Here is a 20,407-nt window from a genome sequence, read left to right as displayed (position 1 = left end):
CCATTAAAGAATCATTCTCATTTCTTTTAATCATAAAAATTCGATCCATAATCATATATATACAATCAAATTTCTCAAAATTACACCATGCATCCTTATTCTTAGCACAATCCAACTTTTAAACTAACGCCCTTTTCTTTATCAACAACCATTCGAACCAAAACATACATACATGCTCGCATGCAACTTCAAATTCATTTCTTCATTATATCAAACACTCATTTTTATCGATTAAACCAACTAAATCTCTTAACACAATCCAAGAATTCGAATTTCACCTAAATCACAACATGCATGCATCATCTCAAGTTTATAAATCACAAATCAATTGTAATTATTCTATACTTTCTAGTAACAACTATCCACCATCGATTTCATTGTCAAAAATCAACTTGATCTCTTTAAAAACAAAAACCCATTCGGCTTTATAGAAAACACCACATGCAACCACTAAAATTAGAGTGTATATTGTCTAGAGTTCAGTTTACACATCATAACTCACCACCGGTTCACCGGAGTTCATCACCGGTGGCGGTGGCTTCACGGTGGTGCCCTCATTCGAGGGTGTCCAACCACGAAACCCCTGATTTCCATCAATTACGCGAAATAACTAACATGCACATCTTCCCAATCATATGTTTACAAAAAATCAAGCTTAAACAAGATGACATCAACAACAATAACAAGAACCATGTGGTTCTCGGGTGAACACACACACCGAGCACACACAACACACACACATCGACATGCAAGTGGGTATACACACATGCACACACTTCTACCTACACATAAGTGTGTATCAAGAAGATTTAGGAATGATTGGTGAGTTTGATCAAGGAAAAGAGAGGTATACCGAGAGAGATTGAAGAAAGCCGAGAGAGAGAGAGGGGGTTCGGGAGAGAAAGAGAGAAAAGAGAGAAGAGGGAAAGTGATTGCATGGGAGGAAGAAGAAAAAAAAAGAAAGGAAGTGGGTACCACTTAGAAACAAGGGCACATTGGTAATTTACTAACTCTCTTTTCATTCTTATTTGTCCCTTTGTTTTACTAAAATAAAACAAGGATTGAATATAAAATATATCTCTCTCGGGAAGTCGAGAATTATTGAAATTGACATTTTTAATTTGTAGGCCTCGAAATTAGCTTTTTAACCATTACTCATAATAAGATTTTGAGCGAACGGTTGATTTTATATGAATTTCGCAATCGTGCCTTAATAATATCATTTTCCACATAAAATTAATTTAAAAATACAAAGATCAACAATAAAGTTCACTTATCATTTTTAAAAAGTCTCTAGGACCACTACGAAGATCACAGAACAAATCCCATGTTTTTATCTTACTCGAATGATTTTATAAAAATGTGTGAAGGTTAATTAAACCTTTATTTAAATCACATAATTCCTTTAAAATTCACAAAAACTGTCAGAGAACACATAGCCATGCACACAGACAATAATCTCACATATATAATCACATAACGACTCGGGTCTGATCATAAAATTTATCCCTCTTTAATCTTTATCCTCTTTTACGCGTACCGGGTCACGTTCAGCCTGACGGCCCGACACTCAGCGTTTCGATTACGCTTCTCATTCTCATTATCAATTGACACGTCACTTAGGACGAAATACTTTATTTACACATTCAATCACACATAATTCACATTTTATATTCTTTAATTTCTTATTAGGACGGGTTCCGTTCTACTTGACGGCCCGACACCACGGCTTAATTTCTAAGCTGACTCTTTAAATTGGAACGTTTATATCCACGCTCATAAACTCTAATATACAGAAAAGACAATCACCACGTAGTCACATAATTATAACCACATAACATACCACATACTTTATTGACTTAATTACGTCGCAAAATTCTCAGTCGTCACAGCGTACTTATTTTTCGTTATCTAAATTTATACCTAACATGTTTTGTCGTCGGAGTGTTCCATTTTTTACATGTTAGGTATAATAGGGTGACACATAGATATTATACCTAACAGGTAAAGAGCGTGGGAGATGCTCTTAGTACTAAAATAATGAATATATATTAATTTGCACTGAGCGACTCAACAAATATATTGAGCCATATATTTAAAGGAAGGCCTAGTTATAACTTTATGGGCCATCAAATCCTATTTTTTTAAAACAAAACGTACTTGCATTACTCATAAAGAATCCAAATCAAGTACATCATTAATAAACTCAGGAGGAGTGACAAACCACTCCTCGCAGCCTGACATAGAATGAGCAGCACTTGCAAGCAAATGAGCCACACCATTCGTAGACCGGTAAACTAAATCTACTAGCACCTGATCAATGTGCTTTAATTCATTAATACATTGTGATACAATGGTATGAAAATAAGACTCTCCACTCTGACCTTTAATCGCCCGTACTAGAAGTTACGAGTCTGTTTCAAATCGATAGTATTGGAAACCAAGAAGCCTAACCCAAGAGACTGCTTCTCTGAGACTAATGGCTTCGGCTTCCGTTATCTGCCATTGCCCTTGGATTTTGCAGCAACGAGCTCCAATGAAGTTTCCATGAGAATCTCAGATTACACACCCAATGCCTATACCTCCGTTAAGCACTCCTGACGCATCACAATTTATTGTCACCCACCCATCTGGAGGCTTTCTCTATTTCTTCAGGCTTTGGTCCAGATTACAATTTCCATTAGACATATTGGCTACCTGGGCCTCCTTCCAGTCATGAAGCAAGTTTTGAGCAGCAGCCAAAACCCCAAAAGTAGATCCGTTAACTCTCTCCCACACCCATTTATTCCTCCTATTCCATATACTCCATCCTATCATCGCAGTTAGGACACATTGCTCTCTTGTACCTGCAGACATGCATCGATGAAAAACCATGAAAGTTGTATCTCCTGGATCAAACTGGACCAGGTGGAATACATTTGACAACTTCCATACTGATTGTGCAAAACCATATCCAAATAGGATATGACAGTCAGTTTCATTCACACTATGACACCAGGGGAAAAATATGCTTATATTCACATGTTTCTGAGCCAAAGCAGTCGTTGTTGGTAAACAACCACTGCACACTCGCCAAAGGAAATCAATCACTTTTCCTGGGACTTTCAGCGACCATAACTTTTTCCAGAAAACTGTCAAATCCGTATTAAGCTTCCCTTGCAGCCACCGATAACAACTCTTCACTGTATACATACCCTTATCATCCTTAAGCAATACCCAATAATCACGTATTGGATTTGAGGGTAATGGAATGCGTTGAATAAACTCTGTATCTCGATCGTTGCAAATATCCCGTATCATTTCCTCATCCCATTGAGTGCCCTCAGCATTCATAAAACCAGCCACTGTAATGTGCTGCAAGTGAACATGCATTTTCGTGGACATAAAACCATTGATCGAGTCAGGAAGCCATTGATCACCCCAAACATAAGTGCTCCCCCCGACCAATTTTCACTCGACATCCTTCTTTCAACGTTTCATGTGCACTAAGAAGGCTTCTCCAAACATAACTAGGATTTACTTCTAATTTTGCATTCAAGAAATTTAAATTAAGAAAATACCTTGCTCGCATCATCGCAGAAACTAGTGGGTTGTTATTATTCATGATACGCCACCCCTGCTTGGCTAGCATAGTTGTATTAAACTTTTTCAAATTCTTAACCCCGAGCCCACCTCCTGCTTTCGGAATACACAGCATATCCCAAGCTTGCCATCTAATACCCTTCACATGCAAACCCCTCCCCCAATAGAAGCCATTCATAAGTTTCTCCATAGTATTTGTAATGCTTGATGGAATAAAAAATAACGATATCCAAAAATTTGGAATCGTTTGAGCAGCTGATTTAATGAGCGTTAATTTTCCTGATTTTGAAAGCTCTCGATTCTCCCATCCCTGAAGTTTTTGCCGTATACGATCAGTTAAAAAACCAAAGATCGCCTCTTTATTTCTACCAACAAATATTGGCATTACCAGATATCTTTCTGGTTTACAGACTTCACCAACTCCCAGAACATCACACACCAACATTCTATCCTCAGTCCTCGTATTCGGACTAAAAACAAAATTCGACTTAGCATAGTTAATAGCCTGACCAGATAGATTTTCATATCTATCCAAAATCATTCTCATAACTTCAGCTTCTGGTTTTGATGCCCTTAAGAAAAGGTAGCAATCGTCTGCGAATTAAAGGTGATAAATGCTTGAAGCTCCTCTAGCAATTTTGTACCCACGAATCAGATTACATTCGTCACTACGTCTCATTATAGCCGATAAGCCCTCAACCATAATAAATATAGATATGGAGATATGGGGTCTCCCTGATGAATCCCTCTCTGTGGTTGCACCTTCCCAAAGACCTCCCCATTATGAATAAAACTATATGAGACTGTAGTAACACAAACCATTACTCTATTGATCCAAGTGGGGTGGAATCCAAATTTGTTCAACATATGCCCCAAAAAGCTCCATTCCAACCGGCCGTACGCTTTAGAGATAGCAATCTTTAAAGCTGCAACTCCACTCTTGCCCTGTGTTTTCCTATGAATATAATGGTTTATCTCAAACACTATTAAGGCGTTATCTGTGAGCAAACGACCTTCAATGAAAGCACTCCGATTAGAAGATATTATCCCATTCAGGCACGGCTTTAACCTATTTGTCATGACCTTGGACAAAATTCTCATAAGCACATTGAATAAAGAAATCAGTCGCAATTCTGACATTTGTGTTGGTTTTTTAACCTTTGGAATCAAACATACAAGTGTTCGATTCAAACCCACAGGTAACTCACCCGTGGTGAGGAAATGCCAACACAACCCTGTAACATCATTCTTAACATTGTCCCCATAAGTCTGGAAAAAAACTGGATTAAGGCCATCTATACGTGGTGACTTGTCCGGGTACATAGCAAAGACAACCAATTTAACTTCTTCTTCAGACACAGGCTCCATAAGAGTAGATTTTTGGTCTTCAGAAACTGTATGAACTTGCTCTCGGTCTGTAAGGCCACCATTATTCGCTCCTGCCTGAAATAACCCTGTAAAGTAGCTTGTAATAACCTCCCTAACCTCCGTATCAGTCTCTTTCCACAACCCATTTACATCTTTTATTCCTGTAAAATTGTTACGTTCCCTCATAGTTGACGCATATTTATGAAAGAAACGTGAATTTTTATCTCCCTCCTTAAGCCAAATTTTTTTAGCCCTTTACTTCCAATAAATTTCCAGTTTCTCTAGAAACCGCATAAACTCCCATCGAACCCTATTATACTTTATAATACCATCCAAATCTCTTATTGACCGGTATTTTCTGAGATCACGATGACAAGAATCCATTTGAGCCCGCATTTCCTTTAACAAGCCCCATCCCCACTCTTCCAGCTTTGCACAACATCTAACCATCTTTTCCACAATACCAGAATCTTGATTCGTGCTCCAACAATCTTGAACTATATTTCGACAATCACTTTCTTTAATCCAAGCATTCTCAAAATGGAACCTCCGTTCTCTGGGAATATAAACCTTTTTATTTAAAGTTATACACATGGGTAAGTGATCCGAAGTGGATACTTCGACAATGCGAACTTTAGCTTCCAGAAAAAAAACTATTTCCACTCTTTAGTAGCAAGGCCTCTATCTAAACGCTCGTAGATCCATTTATCACCTCCACGACATCGCTCTCATATAAATCCCCCCCCCCCACAAATCCCAGGTCAGCTAGCTCACAATCAGCCATAACTTGATTAAAACCTTCAATGAGGTGTCTAGGGTGTTGACGACCTCCTCGTTTTTCATCAGAACTAGCCATGTCATTGAAGTCTTCAGCTATACACCAAGGGAGGTTCGATAATTGATCCAAGTCCCTTATAATATTCCAAAAATCAACTCTTCTACGTCTCTCTGGGAAGCCATAGAAACCGGTGTAACGCCACCTTCCAACTTGCTCATTTAACACCTCAAAGTCAATGAAGTTTTGGTTACTGGACATAACTTTCACTCCACCTGCTTTCTTCCAAAGTAAAGCTAAGCCTCCCCTATGACCACAAACATCTACCGAATAGAACTCAGCAAACCCTAACGACTTATATATGTTTTGAACTTTATTTTTTTTAACTAATGTTTCACACAAAAAAAATAATACTAGGCCTCAATTGTTTATTGATTTCTTGCAGAAATCGAACTGTGCGTGGTTGGGTTAGCCTACGACAGTTCCAAGCCATAAAACTCATGATGTCTAGTGGGCCTGGAGACCAGAGTCCACCTGCTGTCCATTTTTTGACACCTCTTCAATATTTTGCTTGTCATTTACTCCTATAATTTCTCCCTGAAAATCATCTTCCAGCCGTTTTCTTTTCGATTCCAACACTACAACTACTTTATCTCCTGAACTTTCTCCCATGATATTCTCCAAGTGATTTTGATTCTGGCTATCTTTTTCTCCCCTGATTTCTCTCCCTCTAACAGTACCCACATCATTGTTTCCACCAATCTCGCAAACAACACCATCAATTTCCATAAACTTCGTTGTACTCCAGTCCTATATAGCTTCCTGGCCGGAATTCACTAATTCTGATTGATATATTCTTGATTCACATGCACTACTACCATCATTCACATTACGAAGCCATCACGATCCCATATTCATACTAGCATTCCTTGTGGGTGCACGCAGCCAGGCCCCAAATGCTCGCACAATTATCTTCTCGGGATTGACATAAACAACACTACATTCTCGTTTTGCATGGCCAAGCTTTCCACATACAAAACAAAAAGTACTTAATCTCTCATATTTAAAATTAATCCAGCTCCATGTGTCACCTTCCTTCTTGATTTTCATTCTTCTTTTTAAAGGGTTTTTCCACATTTATCGCAACTCGAACTCTCACAAATGATTTCCATGCCCCATCAAAATTTGCTGGATCCGATTTGACATATTTCCCAATTGATGCTCCAATATTTTTTAAAATATTTTCGGACAAAAAACCTCTTGGAATATCGTAGATTTGAACCCAAATCTCCATCTCCTGTAGAGCTATCATATGTGGATCCTCCAAGTGTCCCAATTGATAAATACCAGATTTGCCTGTTCAAAGGACCAAGGGTCACCCTCTACCACCTTCCGGAGATCCATTATATGGTAGAAAACAAATGAGTAACTTAGCCCATCCAAATCATGAATCTCCATTTCTTCTCTCGACCTCCATAATACAGCAATAACATTTTTTATAGCATTAAAGTTTATATTTTTCTCCGTTAAGAATCGCCCTACTAGAACAAAAGTCGGCTTAGCTTCTATTGTATCCGCCTATTCCACTATTATTTCTTCCACTTCCTCATCCTCGAGAACTAGGTCTGCATACATTTCCTCATTTCTCCATGAACACTTTTTGAAAGAAGAAAAGAAAACCAAATAATTTAAAAACCTGTCAAAAAGACAGACAAAACTTGCCAATAAGCAAGACTCATACACGAATGATCAGCTCATTATTTATTGCTGAAATTGATCAGCTCATTTGGGCCATCAAATCCTAAAAATGTAATACCGCCTCAAAGTAGGATAATTTAACCTACAATTGTTTTATTCACTCAAGTTTCAAGCTCATTAGCATGGTTCATGACGCTAATCTATCTATCTATACTATATTATTATAAGCAGAACACCCTCTATTTGGTAGTCAGTTGCTCGGTACAGTTGTTTGGTATGACAAATAACAACCGTCAGATCTAAAGTCAGAAAGATGAGAAACGTTGGATGCAATAATAAAATATTATTATATTAATATTTAAACTGCTCTCATGAATTCAGGGTTCGAACCCCGTCAATAACTTATTATATTTAAAATTATATATTCTTTATTTTAACAATTTTCACAGGTTTAGGACTCGAGTCCTGTGAACAACATATAATATTTTATTATTTATTTTCAGTCAAGTCTCAAATTATAATTAAATATATATTGTTATAACTTATTCTATTCTTCAATTTATTTTTCAACTATTGAAAATTATATTATAAAATATATTATTAAAAATTATTGAATGTTAAAAGTAATCCGTGCATCGCACAGGTTATAGGCTAGTATATAGTTATTAGCAGAGTCGGCCAAACACACCGAAGTTTGAAGCACTGCTGTAATTTATATTAGTTAATATTCAATAGCGTGAGACTTTTTAATTTTATACTTTTATTTATGTAACTTATCAAATAACTCGAACTTAAATTTATCAATGTTATAATTTTTTGTGGTTCTTAATATATTATAGTAAATAGTTAAATCGCAAACCGAACCGCAATGACCGCAAATTTCGTAACCGCAAATGATGCGGCTAATCGTAACCGCAAATGCGAACGAAATTTTTTTAAAACCGTTTTTTCCGATTTGATTGACCTTTACCCTAGAATTAATGCGAGATAAACCAAGTACACCCCTAATACTACTCTTTCAACAAAATGTACAAGATTTTAAAGGATTTTAAAGGATTTGTAGAAATCACCAACAATATTTTACGAAAATTTTTAACAACTCCACTAAATACCGTGTAAAATTAAAATCAATAACAATCCTCAAGAATCTATGAATTATTATAAATCCTCAAAAATTCAAATTAATACACCCCTGAATTAATAAATATAGTAATTTACAATCTGTAAAGAGAAGAAAAAATAATTGTTAGACCACCACAGGCCCATTAACTTGGCAAAAGCCCAACAAAAGTTTACAATCCATCTTGAAATGAGCAGAAAGCCAGAATATGACCGTTGCAGCTGAGACTTGATAATATAAATTCGACTTCCCCAAACAAACATTTTTTCACAATCATTCGCAAAAATCACTTCTCAATTTAATATAAACAATTACTTCATTTATATATACACTATACACACAATAATCGATTAAAGAAGTTGTTGTAAATCTCCACGCTCAATCAAGAATCAAGAAGCCGAAGATTAATCACTGCGGTGAGTTTTGTTACATAAGCCCTAATTTCCTTGATTTTATCTCGTATTTACAGGATTATATCGTCATTGTTGTGTAAATTTTGATGTTTATTTAGGGTTTTTGTTTGCGCTAATTGTGAAGTCTAATTTGTTTGTGTGCATTGTCTTTCTTGATTTTAATTTGTGCGGTTTTTAGTTGATTGTTACAACTCTGGTGTTGTATTTCTAATAAAGATGTGTGTAGGGAGGGGAGAGGGAGGGAGGGAGGGATAGGGAGAGGGAGAGGGAGAGAGAGGGAGACAGGAGGGAGAGAGAGAGAGGGAGGGAGACAGGAGAGAGAGAGAGAGGTTTATTTCATGAGTTTTTGTTTTTGAGAAAAGAGATATGTTGTGCGGATAAGTTTCGGATGTAAGTAAGTTAAAGTATAAACGTGTTTATGAGGACTGATTTGCAACTCTATATCGAGAAATTAGTCTGAATGGTTGGATAAGTCTGTTGTTTTTGTTTAATTTTGTTAGCCTCTTGCAATTTACTTCTGGTTTGTTGTTACGACTTGTACAAGGCACAAAGATGAAGAAAAACAATTAGCAAAGCTTAAAAACCCTTCATTCTTATATGATTTTGGAATTTTTGATAAATCTTCTAAGTTTATTACTCTTTTGTTGGGCTGTTATGATTCTCTAGTCTGTGGGTTTGGAAATTGTGTTTTTTGGGGCAACTGTGTCCCAGAGCTGTAAGTGTTTGGTGATTATGCATATGTAGTGAGTTGAATGTTGTACTTTGTTATCGGAATGTGTTGATTTGAAATATAGAAGGTCTTGATTGTAATTAGTAAGAATGAAGTCAAGAAAAATTTACGAGTTTAGCATAGCAAATCAGGGCAGAATCACAGTAGTGTTTGCTGATTATGCATATGTAGTGAGTTGAATGTTGTACTTTGTAATTGGAATGTGTTGATTTGAAATATTGAAGGTCCTGATTGTAATTAGTAAGAACGAAGTCAAGAAAAATTTACGAGTTTAGCATAGCAAGTCACGGTAGAATCACAGTAGTGTTTGCTGATTATGAATATGTAGTAAGTTGACTGTTGTACTTTGTAATTGGAATGTGTTGATTTGAAATATCGAAGGTCCTGATTGTAATTAGTAAGAATGAAGTCAAGAAAATTTTACGAGTCTAGCATAGCAAATCACGGCAGAATAACAGTGTGTCACTGGCAGAAGGTCAGGACTCACGATGTTGCATAGTGTGAAAGTATCCTGTGCAGTTGGCTGCCCTTTATGTAATTATTGAGGCAAAACTGATATATGTTTGCAGATGAAGTCTGTTGTATGGAACCAATTGTGCCCTTTATCTATTTTGATTTTAAAGTCGGACATATTTTGCTTGTCTACTATCCCATTATAAACTATACGCACAACCGTAGTGCAAAATTACATAGAGTCGTTAGTCAGCCTATAAAATTGAGTTTGTGGTATACAGCTGATCGGATTTATCAATTTCTATGTTGCAGAGTATAGCAGCGGAAAGCAAAAAACATGGCGACTCATGCTGGCCATTTCGTTCAAGATCAGAATCTAAGTTTCAAGCTAGACGGTATTTTAGTGTTAACATTGAAATTCGTAGAAATGTTCTTACTTCGAGTTTGTTTTAATATATTTCCTCTGATTCTATTTTGATTTCAGGTCCTGCCAAGGGCAAAGGCATTGCATCCCAGGGCCAAAAAAAAGGACTTGGTGGAAGGAAAGCACTTAATGACATATCAAACTCAGAAAAGCCCGCACCACTTCAGCCATCTAAGAAGCATAACTCCGTTAATGCAATCTCTATTGCTGAAGATTTTTGTTTGTCAAAGACCAAACAAACTGTTGTAGGAAAGAAAAGTGTGCTCAAGGCCCCAGGAAAATCTCAAGTCAGTGGCAGGAAAGCTCTAAGTGATCTCACAAACTCAAGTAAGCCATCTGCACACATAGTAAAGAAGAGTCTGGGCAAGAAGTTGATTGCAGTTGCAGAAGAAGAGCCTCCAAGTGGAGAAGGTTTTCTGCACAATCATCAGAATTGCATTGCATCTCAAAAGGCGGTAGATGTGGATTACTTTCTGATGACAGTTGGACTACGTGATGGTAGATGATTGCAGTCTCCGCTTATTTTAACTCAGTCTTTCCCTCGGTCTTACCACTTAATTTTAACTTCAGTTTTTTTATTTACATCTGTCCAGATACTTGCATTCAGCTTGCACCATCTCCAAGGGCTCGTCGCTTATTGCTGTCGAGAAACTCAAAGGTAGTTGTCAATTTATGGTATGTTTTATTAGCACTACTGCAGCTATAAATATATACTTATTATGAATTACTGATCTTTCAGCTGACAAGTCCATTGAAAGAACTGATAATGGAAGAGATTTCGGAGATGAAGATTGAAGATCAATATCCTGATTCTGCATTTCCCAGTCAAAACAACTCAACAGCTCTTGGAACTCCACACTGGCGAAGCCCGTATATCCACCACCAGCAGGAGACCTTTCTTGCAAGTCCAATCTCACAAATGCGATATATGGAGAGTCCAAAATTCAGCTTAAAGGAGAGTCCTTAAACTAGTTTGTCTTATCTTGTGCTTTGGATGTTTAAGTGACCTAATGTTGTTTGTTTTCCTTGTTAGTTCAATCAAATTTGGTCCTCTATGATCTGTGTGATCTGACTTCTTCACACAGATTAATGAAGGGAAATTACTGGCATTCTAAATATGCAAGTCAATTATCATGATTTTGGATGTTTGGAAAGGGGAGGTTTTTGCATCTAAACATAACTTGTTGATAACCAAATTTATATCGTTTTAATATATATATGTTTGATACTATGCTCCCGACTTCTATACCGGCATGAAAGCAAATGAAAGGTAGGAAGATTTTTTACTCAAGTACTCCTCGAGTTCTGACTTCGTGGGCTCAACAATACCCATACCGCCACTTTCCCGAATTAAACACTCGTAATCATTTATTCCTTTAGGTGTTTCACTTTATTCATTCATAAAACTTGCATCAGAGGAAGAAACTTCACTTGATTCATTTCTTTCCTTATTAGCATCTCTGTCTTCCCTGCAATATTCTACATACAAATCATGTAAGGCATTTGCTAAATAAGACAATTTTTTGTCAGAATCACCGGCTAATTGGATAAAGCATATGAAAGCAAAAGGCTGGAAATTTCATTTTAAATCGTGGATCCATGACCGCAATTAACATTATCAAATTCGTTTCCCCCCAAGTATTTCTCAAACTTCAATTCCATTATCTGTGCCATCTCTCGAATATGCATATTTGGATAAATTGCCTTTTTGTATATTATTTGTTTAACCCTCCTTATTTCAGATAAAGACGGATTTGAAGTTGAATATTGCGTTCCATGAATAACTTTCGTGACATGTGAAAAAATCTCAAGAAATGTACACACACTTGCAACTTTTTTCCCGGTCATCTGCACTTGGTACATACTCCTTACACCCCTGATCAGGGGTGTTATAGATGAGAAATGCATCTCTGAACTCGATCGCACATGACATCATATTATATGCCGAGTTCCAGTGAGTTGAAACATCCAAAAATCAATTTCTTACATTTCAGACCTAAGGACATTGAAATTTCGGGAAACTTAATTATTCGACTTATTGTTATATATTTAAACCCATCCCCGACTTTATCAACTATTTCTTTGGTTGGTTCTAACCCATCCTGCACACATATGTTCAATATGTGTGCACAATAACATGCATGAAACCTTTTTCCCTCAATTGATAATAACCTTCTAATACTAAAAGTTTGCTTAAGATATCGTAAAGCAACTTCATTCGCAACAGTATTATCGACAGTTAACGTCCCAATTTTATCAATTATTGGGGATGCACATTACTAAAATTCAGAACCCTCATGTTAAGATTCCAATCGGAATCGATCCAATAACCGGTGACAACCATATAAGTATATAACCAAATTTCTGATATGAGAAAATCCACCTATGGGTTGTAATATTAATCTTTCTAACAGATTTGAACAATTGTCTTAACTTATTTTTCTAAATTTCGTAAGTACTAGTACACAAAATTTTAGTGATATCACAAAATTGTTAGAAAAAAATTAATTAATTTAGTTTGCTATTTTAATAGTCGATTAGTGTTTGGATTAGTACTTTAACTTGTGTTTAATTTCGTATTGATGTTTCAAATTTTTAAAAAATATTTATGAAATATCTAACTATACGGATGTTAAAATCTATATATTTTAGTCATACGAATTTTTTTCGAAAAAATATAAATTTATTTGGTTTGCTAGTTTAATAGTCGACCAATGATTTGACTAGTAGTGCTAACTAGTGTGTAGTGTCATATTGATGATTCGACTTTTATTAAAGTACTAGCCTATATAACTCGTGCAATGCACAGACTGATTATAATATTTGCTATTTTATTATTTTATTATTTTATATAAATAAATTATAAAAATAATAAGTATATATTATTGAGATTAATGAAATTAAAATATTTATATATTATTTTGTATATATCATATTATTGAAGGATTCAAAATTTAGATAATTAAAATTTTAAAATATCCTCCTACTGCAGTCTAACATAAAGTTTATAGTTATATTACATATATGATTTAATTTTTTTAATAAAATTATATTAATTTAAATTTTGTTTTGTAAGGTATTATCATACTTTTTAGGAAGGTGTTAAACAACCGAACAAATGAAACCATATTTATCTTATAATAGTACAGTATATATATAAATAAATTATAAAAATCAATAATTATATATTATTGAGATTAATAAAGTTAAAATATTTACGTATTATTTTGTATATATCATATTATTGATAGATTCAAAATTTAGATAATTAAAATCTTAAAATGTCCTCCTCTTGCAGTAAGTCTCTTTGTTGTGTGGGTGCAGAGTTTATAAAAAATTAGGAGTCTTGAATATTAATGATATATGTGGATGACTTGATATTGTTTTTTAAAATATTATTTTTAAACTCTTTTTTTTATTTATTATTTTTTTTGTTATATTATAATTTGAATTACTAAAATTAATTTTAAAAGTATTAAATTCCCTACAAAAGAGGTAAGAAATAAATTGAGTGCAATTAAAAATTAACTTGAATAGTAATTTATAGAGTTTGTAGTTATATTAGATACATGATTTAATTTTTTAATATAATTATATTAATTTAGATTTTGTTGTGGAAGGTGTTATCATACTTTTTAAGAATGTGTTAACCAACCGATCAAACAAAACATGTTTTTCTTATAATAATATAACTAGTATATAATCTGTACGCTACACGGTTGTTTTTATCATAATATATTATAATATATTGTAAATTTTAATTTTGATTATGCCTCTTAAAAAATACTATTTTTTATAATTTTAATATGTTGCTGGTAGGATTCAAACCTTATACCTCTTAAATAATACTAATTTTTAAGAATAAATCTAACGATCAACAACGACCGACAACCAAACTTTCAATGTCTCGTATTTAATATAATAGTATAAATATGAATATAATATAAGTGTCCTATTTTAAATATAATAGAATTGATAGACGATTAATTTTAGGTGTCTTTTTTAAATATAATATTAAGTGTCATAATATAAGTGTCCTATTTCAAATATAATAGAATTGATAGGCGATCAATTTTAGGTGTCTTGTTTTAAATATAATATTAAGTGTCATATTTTAAATATAATAGAACGACCAACAAACAACAACCAAATTTTTAATATTTCGTCTTTAATATAATAGTTTAGATTTACGAGGGATCCAACTGCACGGATGTTAAAATTTATATATTTTAGTGATATGACAAAATTTTCATAAAAAATAAATTTATTTTGTTTGTTATTTTAACAGTCAATTAATGGTTTGAATAGTACTTGTAAAGTGTTTAGTCTCATATTAATGTTTGAATTTTTTTAAAATATTAATGAATGATCTAACCGTACGAATGTTAAGAGTTATATATTTTAGTGATATGAAAAAAATTTCATAAAGAAAATCAATTTATTTTGTTTGTTATTTTAACAATCAAACAATGGTTTTAATAGTACTTGTAATTAATATTTAGTCTCATATTAATATTTCGATTTTGTAAAAAATATTAATAAATGATCCAACTATATGGATGTTAAGATCTATATATTTTAGTGATATGACAAGATTTTCAAAACAAATAAATTTATTTTATTTTTTATTTTAACAGTCAACCGATGTTTTGACCACTACTTGTATATAGTGCTAGTCTCATATTAATAATTCAATTTTTTTAAATATATTTATAAATCATCCAACCGTACGGATGTTAAGATCTATATATTTTATTGATATGACAAAATTTCAAGAAAAAAATAAAAATATTTTGTTTGTTATTTTAACAATCAACCATTGGTTTGAACAACACTCGTAACTATTGTTTAGTCTAATATTAATGTTTCATTTTTTTAAAAATATTTATAAATGATCTAACCGTACGGATGTTAAGATCTATATATTTTAGTGATATGACAAAAATTTTAAAAAAAATAAATGTATTTGATTTGTTATTTTAATAATCAACTTGTGTTTTGACCAAATTTTTTTACTTCAGCTCGGCTCTACTTGTTTTAATGGAGTAATCTCGTGTTCGTTTTGTGTTCGGCTCGGTTAGACTCCGCGGCTCCGTTCCGTTTTGTTCGATAAAAACTCGTGTTTGATTTGTTAGTTAACGAGCTCACGCTTGAACACTATTTTTCGTTCGTTAAGAAATCTCGGTTCAATTTGTCAGGAAAAAAATTAAATCTCAAAAAAAATAAATTAAATCTCTATTCGGCTCGATCAAAACTCGGTTCGGTATCGATTCGTGAGCAGCTCAGTAACGGTCGTAGACTATTAAATAGTTACTACTCAAAGCAGTTAAATAATTTCGTAGCGTGAAAGTATAGTCTTATAGTCCAATATCACGGAACAGCTTCGTCTTTAACCAACTCGTAAACAGCTGAATATAAACTCCGAATGGTTCGCAAAAGTCTTGAACCTGCTAAAACAGGTACCTCATTTCAACTTCAGTTCCTGGGTTTTAAATTCAATTCGTTTCACCATTATTTCATTGATTTAAATTTAAATTAAAACACTCTTTTACATTTGCCCATCATTTGTGCTATTAGTAATGCATTTCAAGATCACATGAGAATCTCCTTTGAGTTGTTACTCTGAATGATATCTTTTTCTGTAAATAGAAATGAATATCTTATTAGTCGTGGGTATTTTTTCTTAAGCTACTGTGGTGCCTTCTAGATGTTCGATAAAATGCCTGAACCAAGTGCAAAAATTTAATACTGATTTTTAAAATTGTAGCTTTTTAGATACTTTGGTAACTCTGATATGTCGATGTGTAAGTGGAGGTATGATGTGTAAGTGGAGGTATGAGTGCGTGAGTGTTTTAAATTTTTGTATTCTTAAACCGTATTATGTTGTGAATGTCTCATAGGTCTTTTAGCATTGAAGTCGATCAATGCCGATAAATACCTTAAAAAGATAGGCCTAGGCAAGGAGGATCATCATTTCTGGAAGCAAGTAGGCAAGGGATTGTTATGCACATATGCATTGTTTGGTGCTGCATGGTTGTACAACGAGACATCGCCTCTTGGTTGGTGGACACTTAAGCCCAAACCCAAGGAAGAAAAAGAGTTAGCCCATTTGTATGAACGTCGTGAATTTCCATATCCGGGTGATGCTGAGGCAATGGAGGAGTTTATTTCAAAGGGAGGGATGATTGGGACAACTATCGGGAAAGGTACACTTGAAGCTGATCGAGATTCGGTTAATTTTCAGAAGCAGTTGCAGGACAAGAAGTTTGAGAATGAAGCTTTTAAGATGTGGGTGAGGATGAGGAGTGAAGTTGTGGCAGACCTTCAGAGTAAAGGGTTTGAAATTGAGTGATTGTTCTAATACTTCTGTGAAAGTAAAAAATGAAAATGTGCGGTGTGTGTCGTCTGATGTAATGTTCTGGAGTTCAAGTTAAAATGGTTATTTTTCTTATGAAACTTGGTATCTATAGATTATTATCATCATCAAACATGCTTGATGCTGTGATAAAGTCTTGTTTTTAATTTCATATTTTTATTAGTCTTACAAGATAAAATATAATAGATGAATTGGTTAACAAATAATACGAGAATAAGCAGCGGTGGGTGGACATCAAAATTAGCACCGTAGAAATTAGCTTATTTAGAGAGCAATTGAATTCACTTACTGATTTGTGAGATTCCAGTAAATACCAAGTCCAACAAAGCCAAGATCAGAATCTAAGTTTTAAGCTAGACGGTATTTTAGTGTTAACATTGAAATTCGTAGAAATGTTCTTACTTTGAGTTTGTTTTAATATATTTCCTCTGATTCTATTTTGATTCCAGGTCCTGCAAAGGGCAAAGGTCCTGCAGGTACGCAGTGTTCTAAAGGTTTCTATTCAAACGGTAAAAAATGGGGTTTTGATAGATCTGTAGGACTCGGGTTTGAAGATAAAGTTGACGTTGATAGGAAAGGTAACATCTGAGATACAAATTGCAGGGATTGATAATGATGATGACTTTGTCATGACCTCGTGTAAGCCCAATGAGCCCAATAACTTAATCAAGTATTCAAGACAGAAGCGTAAGGGCCCAAAAGACAATTTAATGTTGGAAGTCAGCAAGAGCAGTCCAGGGGCAAAAGAGTAAAAGTCATAAAAGAATGAGAGAGGAGACAAAAATGGGAAGGCTGGAGATTAGGGTTGTTTTTTTATGTTGAGTATTGTGTATTTGTTACTTCTTAGTTTGGTGGAGAGTCATGGCCTCTCGAACGTCCAGTTTATCCATTTACTTGTCTTAAATTAAACAGTGTGAGAAGATTAATGTTATTTAATCAGTAGCTTGAGTTCTTGCTTTACTAAGTTCCTGTGAGTTCATTACAAAGTGGTATCAGAGCATCCTTCAAATGGGACATCCGACGGTAACGCAAAGGGTGGAACAACTGGAGAAGAAGGCGATGACGGTTGAAGGAACGATGGTGGACATGGTTTCGAAAGGGGTTGAGCGAGCGATGGAGGCGATGAGACATTCTTTGACTGAATTAATCATGGAGAGTCAATCAGAGGCCACGAAGAAGATGGGGGTTGAATTGGAGGCTATGTCGGTGAGGCTGGAGGGACGAATAAGTCGAGGTCGAGAGTATCAAGAGACATTGATTAACACAATGAGAAACGAGCAAATCAAATTTCAGACGGAGGTTAAGTCAACGTTGACAGAGCTCCAAGCAACTCACAAGGGAGAAGGCAGCGTAAATCACCTAGGTAAGACTCTACCTGGAATAATCCCTAATTATTTTAGTCATGAAGATCTGGGTAAAGGGTTTACTAGTGGGTTGCAAATAGGTGAGGCTGGTGAATTGGGGAAAGGAATGAGAGGTGGTATGAGAGATAGTTTTGGAGCAGGAGGATCAGGTGGTGGACCGGGTAGTTGGCGTTACCGTAAATTAGATATGCCGGTGTTTGACGGGGATGACCCGGACGGGTGGATTTTAAGAGTAGAAAGGTATTTTGCTTTCTATCATATGACAGAAGAGGAAATGCTTGAGGCGGTAGGGGTAGCTATGGATGGAGATGCTTTGAGGTGGTTTCAATGGGAAAACAAGAGGAGGCCTATTCGGCGTTGGGTTGATTTAAAAAAAAAATTGTTAAGACAGTTTCGTTCGGTCAGTGGGGGATCTCTCTACGAGTAGTGGCTCTCTACCACCCAAACTACGACGGTGGGGGAGTACCGTCGTCGTTTTATAGAAACGACATCCCCATTGGATAGAGTTTCGGAGGATGTGTTATTGGGGCAATTTATACATGGGCTAAAAGAGGAGATTAAAGTAGAAGTGCGGATGTTGAGCCCTATTAATCTGGAACAGGCCATGGAGCTCGCTATTAGGGTGGAAGAAAAATAGAGGGTGGATAACTATAGGAAACCAGGGTTGGGATCGATAAAAATAGGGGCATACTCATCCTATAGTAGGACTACAACATCTGTGGCTCCTTATGCTTTTGGACCTGCCAACAGCCACCCCCGTACGAGAAGCTGGGGATCAAATTCTGCGGAATCACAAGCTTCGGTGATATCCCTCAAATCAGTGTCCTCTATCAGCAAAACAGTGGGAGAAGTGAGGAGATTAACGGAGAAGGAATTGCAAGACAAACGGGCGAAAGGGTTGTGTTATCGATGCGATGACAAATGGGTAATTGGACACAAATGCAAGAAAAGGGAGTTAAGTGTGTTATTAATGGAAGAAGATGATGAGGAAGTAGATGGGTTCGGGACAGAAACTCCACTGTCTCCTACGGAAGAGCTGAACACGGAAGTGTCATTGAATTCGGTTATCGGGCTCTCAAATCCAAAAACTATGAAGCTTAAGGGATTAATTGGCGATACGGAAGTGGTGGTGATGGTTGACCCAGGTGCAACCCACAATTTCCTTTCATTAGATGTTATCAAGGCTGTGGGCTTAACAATTACACCTGCTGGAAGTTTTGGGGTATCCTTAGGAAACGGAGATGCAGTACGAGGAGAAGGGGTGTGCAGGGCAGTACGTCTTCACCTTGAAGGAGGCTTAGAGTTGGAAGAAGACTTCTTACCGCTGGAATTGGGCAGTTCAGATGTTATTTTGGGTGTGCAGTGGTTGGAAAAATTGGGAGTAGTTCTAACCAACTGGAAAACACAAGTAATGAAGTTCGAAGTGGCTGGTGAACCTGTGACTTTAGTGGGAGATCCTACATTGGTGAAGGCAGACATCTCACTTAAGGCGATGCGGAGGGCGTTGAGAAAAGGAGCAGGGGGTTTTTGGGTGGAGTGTAATAAAATGGAGGGTCAAGGGGATCGAGAATAGTTGAAATTGAGCGAGGACAGCCACATTCCAACCTACTTGAAATCTACAATTAACCTCTACAAGAAGGTATTCGAAGCTCCAAGTGGACTGCCCCCGAAAAGGAACCATGAGCATGCCATTATCTTGAAAGATGGGAGCAACCCGGTAGGGGTGAGACCCTATCGATACCCGCAAATTCAAAAGAATGAAATTGAACGATTGATTGCAGAAATGTTGGCAGCGGGTATTATAAAACCGTCATCCAGCCCCTACTCAAGCCCCGTCTTATTGGTTAAGAAGAAAGATGGGTCGTGGCGATTTTGTGTGGATTACCGTGCCCTAAATAAGGAGACAATCCCGGATAAATACCCAATTCCGGTGATAGATGAATTATTAGACGAGCTTAATGGTGCTAAGGTCTTCTCCAAGTTGGATTTGAAAGCGGGGTATCACCAAATTTTGGTCAGACCTGAGGACACCCACAAGACGGCATTCCGCACTCACGACGGACATTAGAGTTCTTAGTTATGCCTTTTGGGTTGACAAACGCCC

General features: G+C 35.7%; 5 protein-coding genes across 5 annotated transcripts; 2 read left to right on the top strand and 3 right to left on the bottom strand.

The window, feature by feature from the left end:
- Positions 1–2,169: 2,169 nt before the first annotated feature.
- Positions 2,170–3,372, bottom strand: LOC141691984 (uncharacterized). Its single transcript, XM_074496732.1, has 2 exons — positions 2,698–3,372; positions 2,170–2,313 (listed from the first exon to the last, which is right to left on the bottom strand). Exons 1-2 carry the CDS (start codon positions 3,370–3,372, stop codon positions 2,170–2,172), a joined length of 819 nt encoding a protein of 272 aa, XP_074352833.1.
- Positions 3,373–3,415: 43 nt separating this feature from the next.
- LOC141691983 (putative mitochondrial protein AtMg00310) lies at positions 3,416–4,123 on the bottom strand. The gene has a single exon (XM_074496731.1). It carries the CDS (start codon positions 4,121–4,123, stop codon positions 3,416–3,418), a length of 708 nt encoding a protein of 235 aa, XP_074352832.1.
- A 1,082-nt stretch (positions 4,124–5,205) lies between these two features.
- On the bottom strand, positions 5,206–6,514 carry LOC141691982 (uncharacterized). The gene is made up of 3 exons (XM_074496729.1): positions 6,250–6,514; positions 5,663–6,111; positions 5,206–5,520 (listed from the first exon to the last, which is right to left on the bottom strand). The coding sequence occupies exons 1-3, from the start codon at positions 6,512–6,514 to the stop codon at positions 5,206–5,208; spliced, it is 1,029 nt and encodes a 342-aa protein (XP_074352830.1).
- Positions 6,515–8,778: 2,264 nt separating this feature from the next.
- LOC141692352 (uncharacterized) lies at positions 8,779–11,743 on the top strand. Its single transcript, XM_074497161.1, has 5 exons — positions 8,779–8,959; positions 10,452–10,534; positions 10,624–11,061; positions 11,157–11,221; positions 11,303–11,743. The coding sequence occupies exons 2-5, from the start codon at positions 10,477–10,479 to the stop codon at positions 11,528–11,530; spliced, it is 789 nt and encodes a 262-aa protein (XP_074353262.1). The 5' UTR covers positions 8,779–8,959; positions 10,452–10,476; the 3' UTR covers positions 11,531–11,743.
- A 4,143-nt stretch (positions 11,744–15,886) lies between these two features.
- On the top strand, positions 15,887–17,051 carry LOC141692404 (uncharacterized). Its single transcript, XM_074497226.1, has 2 exons — positions 15,887–16,022; positions 16,464–17,051. Exons 1-2 carry the CDS (start codon positions 15,989–15,991, stop codon positions 16,913–16,915), a joined length of 486 nt encoding a protein of 161 aa, XP_074353327.1. The 5' UTR covers positions 15,887–15,988; the 3' UTR covers positions 16,916–17,051.
- The last annotated feature ends 3,356 nt before the right edge of the window (positions 17,052–20,407 follow it).

This window comes from Apium graveolens, chromosome 10, assembly GCF_009905375.1.
Source record: "Apium graveolens cultivar Ventura chromosome 10, ASM990537v1, whole genome shotgun sequence".
NCBI classification, from domain to species: Eukaryota; Viridiplantae; Streptophyta; class Magnoliopsida; order Apiales; family Apiaceae; genus Apium; species Apium graveolens.
Note: the sequence above shows the minus strand (reverse complement) of the source record. Positions and strands in the feature narration are given on the sequence as shown.

Bases quoted from the DNA above. Each gene is read 5' to 3' on its own strand.
- LOC141691984 (XM_074496732.1), bottom strand. From the start codon at position 3,372: ATGCATGTTCACTTGCAGCACATTACAGTGGCTGGTTTTATGAATGCT. The intron at 2,314-2,697 runs GTAGCCAATATG...CACATTGATCAG, and splicing joins ATGACTGGAAGGAGGCCCAG to GTGCTAGTAGATTTAGTTTA.
- LOC141691983 (XM_074496731.1), bottom strand. From the start codon at position 4,123: ATGATTTTGGATAGATATGAAAATCTATCTGGTCAGGCTATTAACTAT.
- LOC141691982 (XM_074496729.1), bottom strand. From the start codon at position 6,514: ATGGAAATTGATGGTGTTGTTTGCGAGATTGGTGGAAACAATGATGTG. The intron at 6,112-6,249 runs GTCTCCAGGCCC...GTGAAACATTAG, and splicing joins TGGACAGCAGGTGGACTCTG to TTAAAAAAAATAAAGTTCAA. The intron at 5,521-5,662 runs GTGATAAATGGA...TTAAATAAAAAG, and splicing joins ATGAGAGCGATGTCGTGGAG to GTTTATATTCCCAGAGAACG.
- LOC141692352 (XM_074497161.1), top strand. From the start codon at position 10,477: ATGGCGACTCATGCTGGCCATTTCGTTCAAGATCAGAATCTAAGTTTC. The intron at 11,062-11,156 runs GTAGATGATTGC...ACATCTGTCCAG, and splicing joins GACAGTTGGACTACGTGATG to ATACTTGCATTCAGCTTGCA. The intron at 11,222-11,302 runs GTAGTTGTCAAT...CTGATCTTTCAG, and splicing joins TGCTGTCGAGAAACTCAAAG to CTGACAAGTCCATTGAAAGA.
- LOC141692404 (XM_074497226.1), top strand. From the start codon at position 15,989: ATGGTTCGCAAAAGTCTTGAACCTGCTAAAACAG. The intron at 16,023-16,463 runs GTACCTCATTTC...AATGTCTCATAG, and splicing joins TCTTGAACCTGCTAAAACAG to GTCTTTTAGCATTGAAGTCG.